General features: G+C 37.8%; 1 protein-coding gene across 1 annotated transcript; it reads right to left on the minus strand.

The window, feature by feature from the left end:
- Positions 1-4,844: 4,844 nt before the first annotated feature.
- Positions 4,845-12,100, minus strand: LOC149277488 (C-type lectin domain family 19 member A-like). Its single transcript, XM_089502833.1, has 5 exons — positions 11,992-12,100; positions 10,309-10,474; positions 9,476-9,569; positions 8,039-8,171; positions 4,845-4,924 (listed from the first exon to the last, which is right to left on the minus strand). Exons 1-5 carry the CDS (start codon positions 12,098-12,100, stop codon positions 4,845-4,847), a joined length of 582 nt encoding a protein of 193 aa, XP_089358959.1.
- Between the last annotated feature and the right edge of the window lie 3,947 nt (positions 12,101-16,047).

The following is a 16,047-nucleotide window of genomic DNA, read 5'->3' on the forward strand; positions in this document are numbered from 1 at the left end:
GAAATCAAGTGTCCTTTTCAAGTTACTTATTACTGAGCAATCGTGTTTTCTAGGAATTAAGAGTGCTCTTGTTACTGTTTTATTAAAGACAGCTGGTGCCCAAAAAGCGCATCAATTTGTACAAGAACATTTTCAAACAACATCTACTGTTACAAGGTAGTCCTTCTACTATGCTGGAGCGGACAACATCCTACGTTAGACATTACGTTATTAACGTTAGAAGTAATTGGAAGTTTTCTGAAATTTTTACAAATTAGTTAGCCTCTATACATCACATAAATGCACCTACATACCTGAAACCAACCGTGTGAACAAGTGTGTGTCAATGCATTTCCCTTGCTTGTGAGTCAAAGCTACTTAGGAATCCGAAAGATGATGTTGGTGAATGACACAAAATGCAAATCATTGAGCCATGGTGACAGCGCGAACCTTACACCTTTGAACTTGTATGCCCTTGCCTGAAACTCGCAAAAGTTGAAGGCCCCCATGCAAACAAATAAATTATTACTAAATGTTAGCATGCGAGTGCTTTAACGTGACTGACTACTTGACTTTTTAGTGAGTAAATTCATACCTTGTGTAGGGACTGGGCTGGGTGCTTTGAGGCAGAAGAAATTAACTTTGTTATGACATATAAAGTTTCTGGGGCACCATACTACTATTCTCATTTAAATTGTTCTTCAGCAAAACTGCACCCCATAAAATTGACGTGTTCTTTTGTAGATGAACCAACCAGTCTGGAATCTAATTCAGAATGTACGGCTATAATCTGTCTATCCACCAAGGGCCACAGAAAATGTTTCCAGATGCAGAAAATGCCAAAAATTAAAGGAATAAATCAAAGTTTGTACTTGCTTTCAGGAACCTCTGGACAAAACTTTGATAAATAAATCCAACTGAGCAGCAATTGGCTCTTTCTCTCCTACAAATGCCCATGTTGAGTTGGCTACTTCCATATTACCACACCATGTCTATATCTTTGTATCTCTGACACCCTGGGCATTATCCTCTGCCACCATGCCTGTTTGCCACTCTCCTGTACCCCAATTTTCCTGGTTCCATCAACCTATGTTCTATGTTCCTCTCCACTGTGCCCATGTCCAACCCCAAATCAGAAGCATATTTCTTATTTCATATAAAATACATTTCACCATGGGAAGGCCCAATCATAGTGTAGTTGGTAGACTTCATCGAATGTTCATGTCCCTCCAAGCGTTCATGAAAGCGTTCATGGGAATCAGTCTTTTATATCAGAAGAGAGTGTCCAGCCGAGTGTGTACTGGAGGAAGAAAAGAGATGAAGGTGGCAGAGAGGAGGGAAGTAGGGAGAGATTGATTGAGAAAAAATGTTATTTTAATGACATGCACATACGCTAGTATACAACATATTTGTTTACTTGAAATGTCATAATTTAATTAAACTAAAGATCAGTATGTACCTCTAGATCAGTGGTTCTCAACTCATGGGTCGCGACCCTGTCTTCAGTGGGTCGCGGAGGGTCAGGGCAGGACTGGAGGCATACCAGGAAAATTCTACACATTCTAGCGGCAGTCCGCAAGCCGCAGGCTGTCAGGACCATCAAGAAGCCTCCGGTCCGACCTGTACTTTAGTATTACTCCCCGGCCGCAAAGCAAGCGGACGCTGTCTGCTCCTAGTGGGAGCTGAATAAAGTTTTTCTCTGATTGCTCCTCATATAATCTGCTCTGCTGTCCCTATTGCCTCTGTTCCACACTAGGACACAGCCCCTGTTACCCCACCAAATCCCCTAATACCCCCACTAAAGCCCCAGTTACCACCATCACTTTCCCTGCCCCCAACACACTCCCTGTTCCCTACCTGCGGCAGTGTGCTGGCAGATTGCTGCATGCATGTAGGTACATAAACCTTTTTGGGGAGCAATGATTTACCTTCCTCGACTAGAGACAGCTGGGGAGATCTACTGTTTGCTGACCATTATATGATTCTGTGGAGCACCACAGCAGATGCTGGATTTTCCAGTTCATCAATGACAGGAACTATTTCCTAATGCACAAATTTTGATGATTTAGCTTCCAACTCTTCCCTTATAGCTGCAGCCATCTGTTGAGTTTACGTTATATGAAGAGTGTGAAATAGAGATGGTTCTCTATTCTACCTTCATCTTTTCTCATGGCGCAGGGCTAATTATTGCAATCCGTATAGCTGTAGGTCGGTGATGGAAGAAGGGGAACAAGTTATGTATATTAAAGGCCCCTCTTTATACAGCACAGAAAATACACAACACATTGAACTTGTGTAATATTTCTTACTGTGTATTATGTAAATATACAACATATGGCAAAAATAAACATTAAAATTCTGTGAAGACCTAACAAGACATTATGCTGTGATTTTACTTATGTTTACATTATTGTCATTATCTGACCGCCCACTTTAATTTGAGATTTTACTAGGAGTCTTTAGTTGAAGTTGATACCTTTTATTCGGGCGACATAGAAATAAATGTAACATTACATACATTTTTGAGACCCAAGAGGTCATTTCTTTAGGCTCATCTGTAAATAGATACTTCTGAGGCCCCAAGAGCTTACCCTCCAGTATCAGCTTTGACTAGACTCCATATTCTTGGGCTAATACAGTTATATCTGTTTTTCTTATTACGATCTACTACTACAAAATTGCATTGTATAAGTAATTAATGTATTTTATAGCATGAAAACAACTGCTGTGATAAAACATTGTAAAAGTGTATATATGTATATACCGTATTTGCTCGATTATAAGAAGAGGTTTTTTCCAGAGCAAATGCTCTGAAAAATACCCCTCGTCTTATAATCGAGGTCGTCTTCTAATCAGACCTCATTCTGCTGCTTACCGGGCTTTGGTCGCGAGCAGCGTCTCTGCTACTAGCAGCAGGAGAACAGGAAGCTAGCACAGTCTTCACATAACTCTGCCTCCCCCCTCCTTCCTCTGGGGGCGGGGCCAGAGAAGTTGCTCGCACAGCCGGGCTCCTGCAGAAGTCTGCGAGTGGGAGATCTGCAGTTCAGGTAAGGGGGTGGGGGAGGGATTTGAGCAAGTATGTGTGATTAATGGAATTAATGAGTATTTAAATGTTTGTGAATGAGTGTGTGTGTGATAGCATGGATGTGTAAGGGGGGTGGTGGCGGTAGCATGGCATAGGGAGGCTGTAATCACACTACTATCATCCCCAGGTTCCAGCATGTACTGGCTGCCTTGGCTTGATAGGAGTGTGATTGCTGTTAGCAGTTATATATATACCTCCAGAAATGCATTTTAACCACCTATATGCCACTCAGCCCCATGATATGCCTTTTAACCCCCTATATGCCACTCTGGCATATCATGGGGCAGAGGGGCATATAGGGGGTTAAAAGGCATATCATGGGGCACAGTGGCATATAGGAGGGTATAAGCCATTTCTGGAGGCAGAGTGGCATATAGAGGGTTAAAAGGCACATCATGGGGCAGAGTGGCAAATAGGGGGGTATAAGGCATTTCTGGGGGTAGAGTGGCAAGCCTGGGGGCAGATGTGCATAACTGGGGGGGCAGGTTGGCAAATAAAAGGAAATAAAAAAATATATATTTTTCTCAATCATAGCTTTTATTAAATATGAAAATTAGTTGACATGAATTAATATTTACTATTAAAACTTTTTTCCTATAGGGTAGTCTTATATTCAGGCTTTTTGTTTTTTTCCTAAATTAATATTTTGATTTTGGGGGATCGTCTTATAATCAGGGTCGTCTTATAATCGAGCAAATACGGTACATACACACACACACACACACACACACATACATACACACTATGGATCATAATGTATGCTAAAATCAAGTCTTAGGCATTAGAAGGCTGGTTATGCATGGGTTAAAGTCCAGTCATATTGCTGGTTTATTTGTAATGTACAATGATTTTCCAATAAGAATGGTAAAAAGTATTGAATGTAGACAGTAGTATGGAATGCATTTAGTGTAAACATATACCTATGAAATAATATTTTGTTAATTTGAAACACATGCTGCGGGAATATATAATTGATCTGCACACCTTTTTTAGGGTTATATTTAATGAAAAATGACCTGATTTTAAGATATGTCCTATAAAGAACAATTAATAACTTGTTGAGAAAATGGAATCTTGTTGAAAGCAACATTAATAAATTCTATCACTTTTGTCTGAACCGCATCTTTCTGTTTTCTTCTTAAATACTGTTTATTATGGTCAGGTATATTTGTGCACAGGGGGAGCTGTCAGGATCTCCTGCATCATTTTTATTTTCATTTATGAATATGAAAACCTTTTTTGTTTCAAATGACCATGCTTTGATTGACATTTAATTAGGAGTAAAGGCATCCAATTGTTTTGGGGTATTCTCTGAGATATTTTCCCATTATTCTTAATTTGTGTTTGGCTGTCTCAAGGTTCCTATAGGAAGCTGATGGAACCATTTTCAGACTATGAAAGCAGATGCCGTATCCACACTCCTTCAAATACCCCAAGAACAGCTTACAAAAAAGAATGTAATAATCCGTTGCTAAAATTAAAATTGATGGATTTCTTAGACTAATGAAGGCAAAGGCTTGGATACTCCTGATTTTTAAGACATTGGGCTGGATTCAATAATCTATCAGAATAATTAAAGTCACGTAGACTGCACTGGGAAACAAAACAATATAGATATTTTTGACCAGATTCATTCAGATACATACTCATGAATATTATTATTAATCATGTTAATAAAAAAGCACCATGATCTGTTAGCATATTCAAAGTAGATTTTGAGATTGTACGATTCTCTACGGTTATCCTCTGTTATGTGTTCTGTAGACGAGCAGTGAATCGATCACATGTTTGGCTGTGAAGGGATCTTGCAGACAAAAGGGAATTCACGACTGCAGCTATTGTCATTCCAGGAACGCAAGGCTAGATAGAAAGAAAAGAGACATTTTTATATAACTATTTTCTTGTTTGTTATCAAATTACAAAACCATCATAAAAACCACTGACGTTCAATCCAATGTGTATCGTGCGCCATGACCAGGCATGGACTGACCATCAGCTTGCTGACAGCCCCACGTACTCACCCAATATGCATTGTGTGCCGCTGTGTGCGGCTGTCGGTGAAAATGCCCAGAGCCATCTTATGGAAGCATAAAAAGGTAACGTGCAACTTGTCATGCCCAGCGATCGTCATGCATGGGCTACTTTTGGCCCCGACCATGACAGAGCCTTATGCAGTCTGACCTCTCCTCCCAAGAAACCACACAATAACCAAATGGACTTGTTACTGGACTTTCAAGGCCAAAGTCTTCAATGAACACAATGACATGAGGACTTCAACCATAAGTTAACAAGATACCATAAGAAACCTAAACAGAGAGGTCGACAACAAAATCCCTGGGGTCTGCTCGGAACGTACTTGTCCTCTTACTTGTTACTTGATCACAGGAGATGCCGCCCGTGGGGGGCAGCTCGGCACCGTGCCTCATAGCAGGGGCAGTCTGGTCTTATATTATGCTTTCAGTACACTGAAATTCACAGACTAACGTACATAAACCCTCAGTCTTGTTTTAATTTGTTACATGTAGAAACAAATATCACCATGTTGGCCATTTCGAAAGGTATGAGTCACAAGCTTGTAAAAATAGGTTTACGTCATTTTACCCAACTTGCTACTACAGATGAGTAAATCGACACTGTAAATGCCTTTGACAGTCGTAGAATTACAACTTGTGGCTGGCTGAGAGTCATGGGAGTTGTGACCCAACAACATGGTTGTTTTTTTCAGGGCTGCATTTTTCTTGAAAGTGAATCTTGATTTCTATAGAAAACAAGAAAGGGAATAGCTGTTCAAGCGGTGAGATATTATTATGACAATAATCCGCAGATCTGTTCTATGTTTCTGAATGTCTGGTGTTTCAGAAGATGTGGATGGAATGCAAATAACTAACCTTTAGATGGAATATGCTAATAGAAAAATGACAAACATCCACCCTCGGTTACAGATTGCATTGGCAGAGAGACATAATGTCACATTGTACAATAGTAAGCCTTAAAAATAAGGTAGAAAACCAGAATAATACATTCAGTTGCCAAACAAAGCAGATGGATCTGACAACAGAAGCAAAACAAAGTAGACGGCTGCCCAATTCGGTGCCATTTCATTAAGTAACCCTTTCATTGAGTGCTTAGTGGTGCCATATATTTAACCATATACTCCATGTAAATAAAATTGAGACAGATACTGAAAAATATGCACTAAAGGCAAGAGAACTTTTGGAAGGGGTGGCAGGATTGAGTTTCTAGGGAAAGACACTATTATTTTGGTGGAAATTAGGGTCTTCCGTCAAGAATGGGTTTTCCTCTGCCCCTGCATAGTATTTATCGCTACAATTCTATGCATACCTAGGAACTTGTGGGCTCCGGCTACCTGTAGCCCACACATGTGGGATGCACCCAGGATTGCCCACTGACATCAGTGTGCGGTCCCGCTGACATCAGTGGGTGTTCCCGATTATGTCATGATGAAACACGCCCATTCAAGAGGGAAATGGGTGGGGAGTGGAAAGTGTCAGGACCCCCCTTCCGCAATCCGGACGATTCTGGTATGATTCTATGAGTCCCTCCAGTGTAACACATAAAAGACATCATTATCCAAGGTGGTCATTTAATGTAGGTCCAGGAGGGGAAATATAGGTCTAGCATCTTAGCCGTCTACTTATCACCATGGTAAAATCTTACCTGGCCTTCCAGCTGCCCAGAAAGCCACCTCAATATCATATATCTCATTACAAAATTAACTATAATGAAACAGAAAAGCAACTGGAATTCCAACAAGAAGGAACCCAATAACCAAACAGCCAGGGCTGACCCTACCATATTGGGAAGCAAGGCAACTGTCTAAAGCGCTGAACTTCCAAAAGTAATTCAATAATCGGAGAGGTTAGAGAAACCTTTCTTATGTTCATGCCTGAGAGCTCATGATGTATTTATATGAGTAACACAAACTAATATGCCTCAGTCCTTTATGAACTCTTTAAACCCCCATGACTTCATTAGGGAAGATATGCATGTAGTAAGATATATGACATAGTCTGTATGTTCACATCTGTATAGATAAGCTGATATATTAGCTGTGCTTGAAATGCTATAGGGCATCTGGCAGACAGCTGCATGCATGACTAGAGGGTGTATTTTCAAATGAGGTTATAGGAAAGACATACAGTATGAGGTCATAGCTTCATTAAAACATAATTTCCGTTTCTTGCAATATTACTCATTTAATTTCTCTGAACTCTCTGAATTATTTCCACTATATCCGTATCACAGAAAAATGTTCCATATCATTGACTTTCAATAGATTAATCCGTTATTAATAATGGCACATTCTGTGCTAAAGTATTGATAAGTAATATAGATAGAAGATTGGCACCAGGGAGTGCTTTAAAAATAAAATTACATGGCAACGCTTGCGTTCTTAGCATCGCAGATAAACGGTGCTTCCAGGGTCTCCCATCCAATGTATTATTAACTATATTCACTTTGATAAAAATATTGCAGAAGATTATCAGGATGCAATGCATGGTGGGACCAAGTTTATGTGCAGCACCTCATTTTTGGCTGGTGGACAGTACAACAGCTATTTAAATACATGACTATGAGGGTCCAGGATACATCCATCCATAATGATGGGTAAGGATACATACCCTGATCGCCCATTAGATAAAGTAGCTATAGGAGGTCCATGTATTGCTTTGATCTCACTTTTTCAGTACATAATGTACTAGGGGAAATGAAAAACATGCAGCTTACTTCAGTCTGCTTGTCTGTCTTACTCATGCACTCTTACATTAACAAGCCCAAGCTGCTGAATGATCCTGCTATGCTCAATAGCGGCGTCCAAGAGAGATACATGAAAAAGGGGATTTCCATCTAAAAGGAATATTATTAGTATCTTAAAGTTTTATTAAAAAGTCTATATGTAAATTATTTACACATATCAAATAGAGGCAAATGTCTTCTACTTGATGTACTTACCGCTATAATATCTGTACCATATCTGAACACAGTCCTCGTCCTCTGGGGTGCTATTGGTTCCATCATCAGGCTGACTTCCATCCCAGTAGGTGTAATCATTGTGCGTCCCATCTGTCCATTCAAATTCTCCTTCCTTTCAATGAGAAGAAGAAACCATATTGAAAAACAGAATAGAATAGACTTGAACTTGGCAGCCCGTAACCCTCCTGCTGTTATTGAACAGGTGTATTCCAAGGTTTCTAAGCAGCTGACCTTCAAGGTGTCGATTAGGTAAAAGAGTAAGTGCATTCACTAGTATGTACTTGGTGGATCTGCCAATCAGGTTTAATCGCAGTCCAGTTTCTAGGCAATAATTGTTAATGAGGCAAATCTTATTTGAATGAAGTTAAAGGACCTTCTTTCACCAATATAGTAGCCTATTTAGGTCCAACAAAAGGTGTGACCATACATTCTGATGCTTGGTTGTAGGACCTCCTAACATTACCTTTGGTAGAACATAAGTCTATGTCTGAGCCATTCATGAATGAATCAATGCTTATGAGATCACATATCCTATAACTGTTGGACGGCTTTCAAACAAAATGGAGAAAAACTTAAGAATTTGCAAACCTGGATCTATCTTTATTTTATGGTTCAGTCATAGCATAATTTAACCAGCTGCTTGCCAATCAATCAATCAATCAATCACCCTTGGCAGACAGAGGAAGCAACATATTGATTTTGTCATTGGCTAATCAGTCAGATTTGAAAATAAAAGTGATCAATAGCCACATATTGTCACATGAATAAGAATGGAGTTCGCCAATGTTCCTTTCCCATGGAGGTTCCATTTTTCCGATTATAACTTACAAGAGCAGGAGCATCCTCTGTTTCTCCTTCTTTACCAGTATGTCTTAATTTGTGTTAATATTATTGCCAAACTGTATATTGTTGATTTTAATGCTATTGTTAATTTTCACTGTCCTAGATTTTATTTGATAAATACTGACACATTTAAATAAAAAAAAATAATATTTTGACGCTGATTGTCTTACATAAATCAATATTATTTAACTGAACAAATGTGTCTTTACGATAGTAAAATGGCTTTTGAGTCTAAATCAGTTAAAGGGACACTTCAGTACCCACAAAGTACTTTAATAATATGAATTCTTTAACCTGTTCAAAAAACAAATAAACTATTTCCCCTTAGGTGTAGTTACAACTCCAGAGCTGCAGCACAAAGCCCCCTTCTACGTGTGAAGCTGATTAGCAGCGCTCATTAAATCAATGTTAATGGTTGGCGTGTATGAATATGGGGGGTCTTGTTAGTCCTCCCCGGAACGCTCACTGACAGCGCTATCTTATGTATTAATGTGCATATGATGGCTGGAGCGTATAATAACAATACAGAAGATAATTCTGCTCTACAACAGTAAATGAATGTGTGCTCCTTACCTGTCTCCTGTCACTTAATCCTATCCAGATATCTGTAGGCACTCCTGGAACCTGACTGTTTACTAGGTCATACACAAAAACATTTTCATCCCAGCTAAACGGAAAAAAAAATTGGTTAATCATTCATCTCTAGATTGTTAAGCAAAAAAAAAAGAATCTTTGCGGATCTGGTATTTGATTTTTTACTTAAATGCTTTAATCACATCAAAAAGCACTTTTAATAAGCTTTTTTTTCAGTTTCTATGGCAATAACCTATCCGAGCTAGCTTTTGTGTTGTGTGTGAATTAAGTGTTCACTTAGATTTGTGAATCAAAACCTTTACGTGTATTGATAATTATTTCTGGGGAAATCTGGACACTCAACAGTACCATGAATTATGTTTCTGATGCTGGGTTTTCTTGCGAAATTGTTAAACTGAGCAGCACTTTTCAGCAGTGACATTAATAATATTATTAAGGTGTAGTTTTAATCAAATTACTGACAACCACGATGACTAGATAGTCCTTCTATTCCTTTACACCCTCTTTCTCTCATATTAACCTATTACCCCTCTCTCATCCATTTATTTCTCCCCAGTTAACTTTCCTCAAGCCTTGCGGCCCATATCTACATAGGAAATTTCCTGTCACTAATGCCTTGTGGGGGATATATGCCCCCCGTCTTTATACAGACTATTCTGCAGTCCTACTGTTATAGAAACAATATTAGATTTTTCCATGGTGTCTGCTTTGATTTTGGCCAACCCTCCCCCCGCAGCGCACAGGCCTAAAATAGAAGACAATAAATGTTGGACACGTTTCATTCTCTCTAGCAGCCTAACCGTATTCCATACCTGTGGATAGACACTAATTTCCCAGTTGTCCTGCCAAGTGAAAACTCTGCACAGTAAAAGTCTGCTTCGGCCCAGGTTTTATTCATTGGGAAGAACCTGTAGCAGTTCCCGTTGTATTCTGTCCAAAACAGAGGGCAGGCGAAGGGCTGACGGAAGTCTGTGAATGCTACGTGAGGGGAGAAGGAAACAGAATTATGATGTCACTCAAAATATAATTATTCCTCATCTATTACCGATTTTTTTATCTTTAAGGAAGCTGCCTATACATCTTAAAAAGAAAATTAGCCGCTTTGCCATTTTTAAAGCCCTTTTACCTTTATCACCAACATCTCACCATTCCATTTCTGCTCTAGCAATATGGGCATAATGCTTGATGGTCCTGTGCAATCTTGCAGTGAGATCTTTCCCATTGTTTCGTTTTAATCTGATCGTTCACCTGTTTTGGAATGTTTGCACATTAAAGGAGCCTGTCACATTCTACATTTTTTGCTGAATCCTAGTTATATAGGTATAAGAACAAGAATTAGCAGTAATATGGAGTGTGTGACGGTTCCCCTTTAATGTACAAATTTTAATTACTTTTACCATTAAACTCAGCATTAAACACACTTATAGTCATAGATGATGCTTCCATATATTGTAACCAATTTATACAGCCTAGTCCATCAGCAAACAATTTTTTAATGAATTTGTTAACATTTGCATACAGGTTTGTTAATGTAAATAGTTTATTTGTAGTATTGAATTGCTTAGGTTTGTAAAAAAAGTTTGATATTTTTTTTTTGTGCAAAGCGTTCATCCAGATGTCACAAACAAGTGAATGGCGAACATTTATTCCTGAGGGGGGGGGGGATGCTGCAGACTTGATAAACACAGTCAAGTGATATATGAATGGCTTAATGAAGGAAAGAGTTAAAGTGATAGCACAGCAACAAAAAAATGAAGCTGACGTTATTTGCCAGTGTTAGCTGGGGGAAGCAATTTTCATTTGCACCCTGCACTTCCTGCAGTGTCATATAGCAGCTTCCTGCTCAAGAAGTTATCTTCCAATTGAAATCTAATAATGTGAATAATCACAGTAATATGTTTCTAAATATATCAAGTTCTTGGAGAGACATATACCTACAATAATAGTGTAATTGAATATAGGACCAATATAGGTTTCAGCACTGGACACAGAAGCCCACTTTGATAAAATGCATACCCTACCCAAGATTCAAGTGATAAATTGTAAGCTTGTGAGCCGGGCTCTATCCACCTAATGTATCGGTTTATCTTAGTCTGCCAATTCTCGTCTTGTTATACCCCTTCAATGTATGTATTGTAAGAAGCGCTGCATAAATTGTTGGCGCTATATAAATAAAAGTTAATAATAATAATAAAGTGGTAATGTACCGTATTTGTTCCTGGGCAGTCCATGCTAATACATGGAACATTTTAGTAAAATCTACCTTTAACTGCCAAGATTAAATAGACAAATAATGTCCTCAATATTTGGAAATACTGTGCCACCAAATCACTAAAAGTATCACGTTATTTGCTGAATTGTCACCTGGACTGTAAAATTTGCAATTAAATAGTTGATAAATCAATTATTTGTGAAAAAAAGTAACATAAAAAAAGAACATGTTCTAATATAAGACTAACATTGATGTGTTACATGACTCAGTAAAGTGCACTCACCTTGGCTGAGTTTAATCTCCGTCTGGGGAAAGGCTTGAGCTGTATATAAGACCAATGCGAGAATTGTACACACGTCCCATTGGATTGAGGTTGGTAGACAGTTTCTCATTTTTAGTTTTTAAGACCGTTAGGATGTCAAGCCCTCCTTGAGTCAGACTTGGATGTCTTTGCTGTCGATGTCGTGTTTTCTAAAAGAGATTCAGAGTTCTTGGAGTCCACTCCCCCCATTAACTAGCTGTCAGTGACTGCCGGGATAGGCTGACCAAGTTTTTCCCAGTGTTTTACCAGCTTCTGAACAGTAACAGATCATATCCCTGTTGGGCTGATGGCGTAGCTGAAAGCTGTGACCTTTTAACCTGCGCCACTTGTGAAAAGAATTTGAATGTAACACATGAGTTTCATGTTAACCAGAAAAAACATCAGGGATTATTTTTTTCTACAGGACAGAAAGAGATGAATTCCTATTGTAAAAAGAGCTTGGTGTCAGTGTTAGATCCCAGTTTGCGAGAAGGACTCTTTTTACCTAATGTGATAGCAAAATGGCAGCTCCCTCTTGAGCCCTAGATTTCTATTTTCCTCTAGCACCCTAGGCGGACTATATTTCCGTTATAATTTCTGTTATAAAAAGAATGTTGTATATAGGTGTATATAATTATAATTATGCTTAGGAATAATCTGTAATAAATTCTTCTATAAAACAATTATCACTAGATATGGCATTGGGTATTCTTAAGATTCCATCACCATTGCTTGGAAACCATTTGTTAATCTCGTATTTTTGCTGCATTCATATTTCATCCGATGGTAATTTTAGCATATAGCCGTGTGATACAACATAGGCTGCCAAAAATAAAAGATTCATAAGAAACAGCCATGCGCAATGCGATTTATCAGACGTTTCAATACATATTTAATGAAGCACCCAAAATAATTCCAGATATAAGAATAAAAAAATGGATCTTTAGCAGCAAGTATTAATCAAGATAAGATTACGGCAAATTCCTATTGAACCGATAAAGTGCCAAAGCGTTGTTTAGCACGGTACATTTGGTATACACCAATTATCTACTGTACATAATAATGTGTGTTTTTAACCAGTCTGGTATTTTACATGATAAATGGTAAAATATACAATCCTCCGTTGCTTGTATCTTTTCTAAAAAAAACACTGCTGTTGTCTGTGCTACCAAAGAGGAATAGACATTTAAACACATCTATAAAGATTTTTATGCAATAGCTTAAAAGTAACATCTGTTTTTCAGTGAAATCTGGCTACTCCAACAGCAATGAAAGTATCAGTGTCTCTAAATTAGGTTCATACACAGAACAGCACTTAAACCACTCTCTTTTTTTAAAATGTCACCTACTTTGATGAAAAGATTTTTTGCTGCGACCATTTCTCTCTCTCTCCGTCAGCTAAAGGAGGGTGTGAGAGTCCAAATGGATGAAATGTGTAATCATCTCTCAAGGGGAGTATGGATTTAGCTAATAACAATGTCCAGCAGCTCTGGCGGTTTACCCAAAACCTCATTCTCACCCGTTTGAAAGAAAAATCAGCAATAAAAAAAAAAAACTACTAAAAAGTGACTTAAACAGAAAAAGAAGCTTCTTTTTTTCTCATTGATTTAAGTTGCATTTGATTTAAATAACGGCACGTGGTACTTTTGGTTGCAGTAGAAATGTGGACATGATAGCATTTGGACGAGGTCATTTTGTAGGCTAATTATTCAGATCAAATACTGCATCTGCTGTCGATCATAATTACCATTATTATTTAACTATTTAATTACCTAATTAGTAGGCAAGGAAACTGAAAAAATGCCCACTCCAAGAACTATTGTGAGTTCTTGGAGTGGGCATTTTATGGCATTATATGGCCATTATATTTATTATTACAACTTGATATTCATACTACCTCCAAGTCTTTCCAATTAATTTAATTAATTTTAGTGTAGTTTGTTTGTGAATGATGTCAACATGAAAGACTCGGGGTAGACATTTTTCACAAACTTAATAGTGTCATCAAGAGATGGTTTATGGCTCAGGGATTCTTCGTGGCCAAACTATGTTGGTTAAAGAACCCATTATAGATATGCACAGACATGGTAATTACGGCAAAATATGTGTCCATTGTTGTTTGTATGCTCCTGTTGTGAGTCTGGTGACTTCAACATATGTCCACTATATGACATTATGGTGCCAACACCTCTTCAAGGAGCACCTTACAAATATGAGGAAAAGACAGAAATCCAAACATCCAGCATCTATACCTAAACACACAAGCTGAAGCTAATTACAAAGGCTAATTACGCGGTTTTTTTTATTTTTTTAATCCCAGTCTTTTTATTGAGATTATAAACAACAGTTGATAGGGAGTGGTTTATGCACCCATACCTACTATGTATAGGAGAAGACTGCCGGAAAACAAGGTATTATTTAATTTTTTATTAAATTACATATATCCCTGATTCATTGTGTAGACTTCTTTTCACAGCCTACCCACATATCTGATTGAAAAGTATAGTTTTTGAACAGTTTTCACCCACCACCATCATGTTCCTTACCACTGCGTGTATCTTCCGGGCACAGCACAACACCAGGTTGGTGTCCACTTGGATTAGTTACTTCCCTGATCGCTCACTTTACCAGAGGTATTCATTTTTACTTAATTGGCATATATTTTCCTTGCCATTTATTTAACTACTTTAATGGGTGCTAATGAGAAATAAATAACACAAAACCTATTTTTTTTCACCCAATCAAGGTACCTTAAAAACATATCAGGTATTTGTACAGAGAGGTCACACACTTTGCTCTAATAAACTTCGATTCCACACATTTATGTACAAAATGAAGCAAACAGAATATTGATGGCACAAATAAATATATATTTATTAATAAATATACATTCTTAGAGTACACATTACCTTCTGAAATGTACAGAAGCCATTGGCAGTGGCTTCCATGGAAATATGCAGAAGTATTGTGCGGTGGTAGAAGGCTCTCAGCATATTTGGGTACATAAAACGTCCATTATTCAAAGACCCAACTGCATTCAAATACCGATAAGTACGATATGACGGCTATTGTCCCTTAATAGCAATAGCCCCAATGCACTAATGACTTTGTCATTTGAAAATAACATCCTTTAATATTGTGTTTTTCTCTCTTGAACAACGTGTTTCATAGAAATCTCAACTGCATTCAGCAGGAATGTATAACTTATACCCCTTATTATAATAGAATACATTTAATTTATATATTTATATATATGTATCTGGATATATTCATATATTTTTATGTCTATAAATATGGATTTGCGTTTTTTTACTGTAAAAACAAATATACAAATATATATAAGTATATGTACAGACTTACACAAACATACACACACACACACATATTAACAGGTATTTAATTTGTACAACGACAAAGCCGCATTTCATAAATTTGCCACATAATCTATAATTATTCATTTAATATAATCCATAGGTGTTTTTAGCACATTCACAAAGTAGAACACAGGTACCGACACCTCTTTCATAGCAGAATATGTATAGTTTCGGTGAAATGCAGGGAATTTAAAAGCTTATTCTTATTTGACCATACTATGGACCAGCTGATGGCTACTAACTTCAGCAAGTAATTTACTCACTTCTCGTATATGAAAGAATATGTAATCATTCACAAATATATCCAAAACCTTTCCATATGTAATTTACTAACTTTGTCGTCGCAATGAATATTTTACAGGAGCCTGGTAAAAATGCTATTTTTGGTTTTCATTCCTCGCTTCCCGAACAGGAAGTTGTTCTAAAAAAAAGCAGGAAGTAGAGGACATTGTGGACAAAGAAGCACATTTTGTTACTGGATAAAAGTAACAACATTTTGTATGTATATTTCTGAACGCCACAAGATATTCTTTCATTTAAGACACATTTATTCGGAGTCTTCCTTTAAGTCCGTTTTAATAAATGTAACAGCGCGTCACAGAAACACTGGCTTATTTTATGAGGGGAAGAGTAAGTTGGTGGATGGGTACGCCAGGCCAGAAAG

This window comes from Sceloporus occidentalis, unplaced genomic scaffold (assembly GCF_023333645.1).
Source record: "Sceloporus occidentalis isolate IW3139 unplaced genomic scaffold, rSceOcc1.0.p SCAF_213, whole genome shotgun sequence".
In the NCBI taxonomy this organism is placed as follows: domain Eukaryota; kingdom Metazoa; phylum Chordata; class Lepidosauria; order Squamata; family Phrynosomatidae; genus Sceloporus; species Sceloporus occidentalis.

What these genes read in the sequence shown, in the direction of transcription:
- LOC149277488 (XM_089502833.1), bottom strand. Translation starts at nt 12,100, where the DNA reads ATGAGAAACTGTCTACCAACCTCAATCCAATGGGACGTGTGTACAATT. An exon ending in AAATTAGTGTCTATCCACAG is followed by an intron (nt 9,570 to 10,308) that starts GTATGGAATACG and finishes TTTTCCGTTTAG; the next exon opens with CTGGGATGAAAATGTTTTTG. An exon ending in GATTAAGTGACAGGAGACAG is followed by an intron (nt 8,172 to 9,475) that starts GTAAGGAGCACA and finishes TCTCATTGAAAG; the next exon opens with GAAGGAGAATTTGAATGGAC.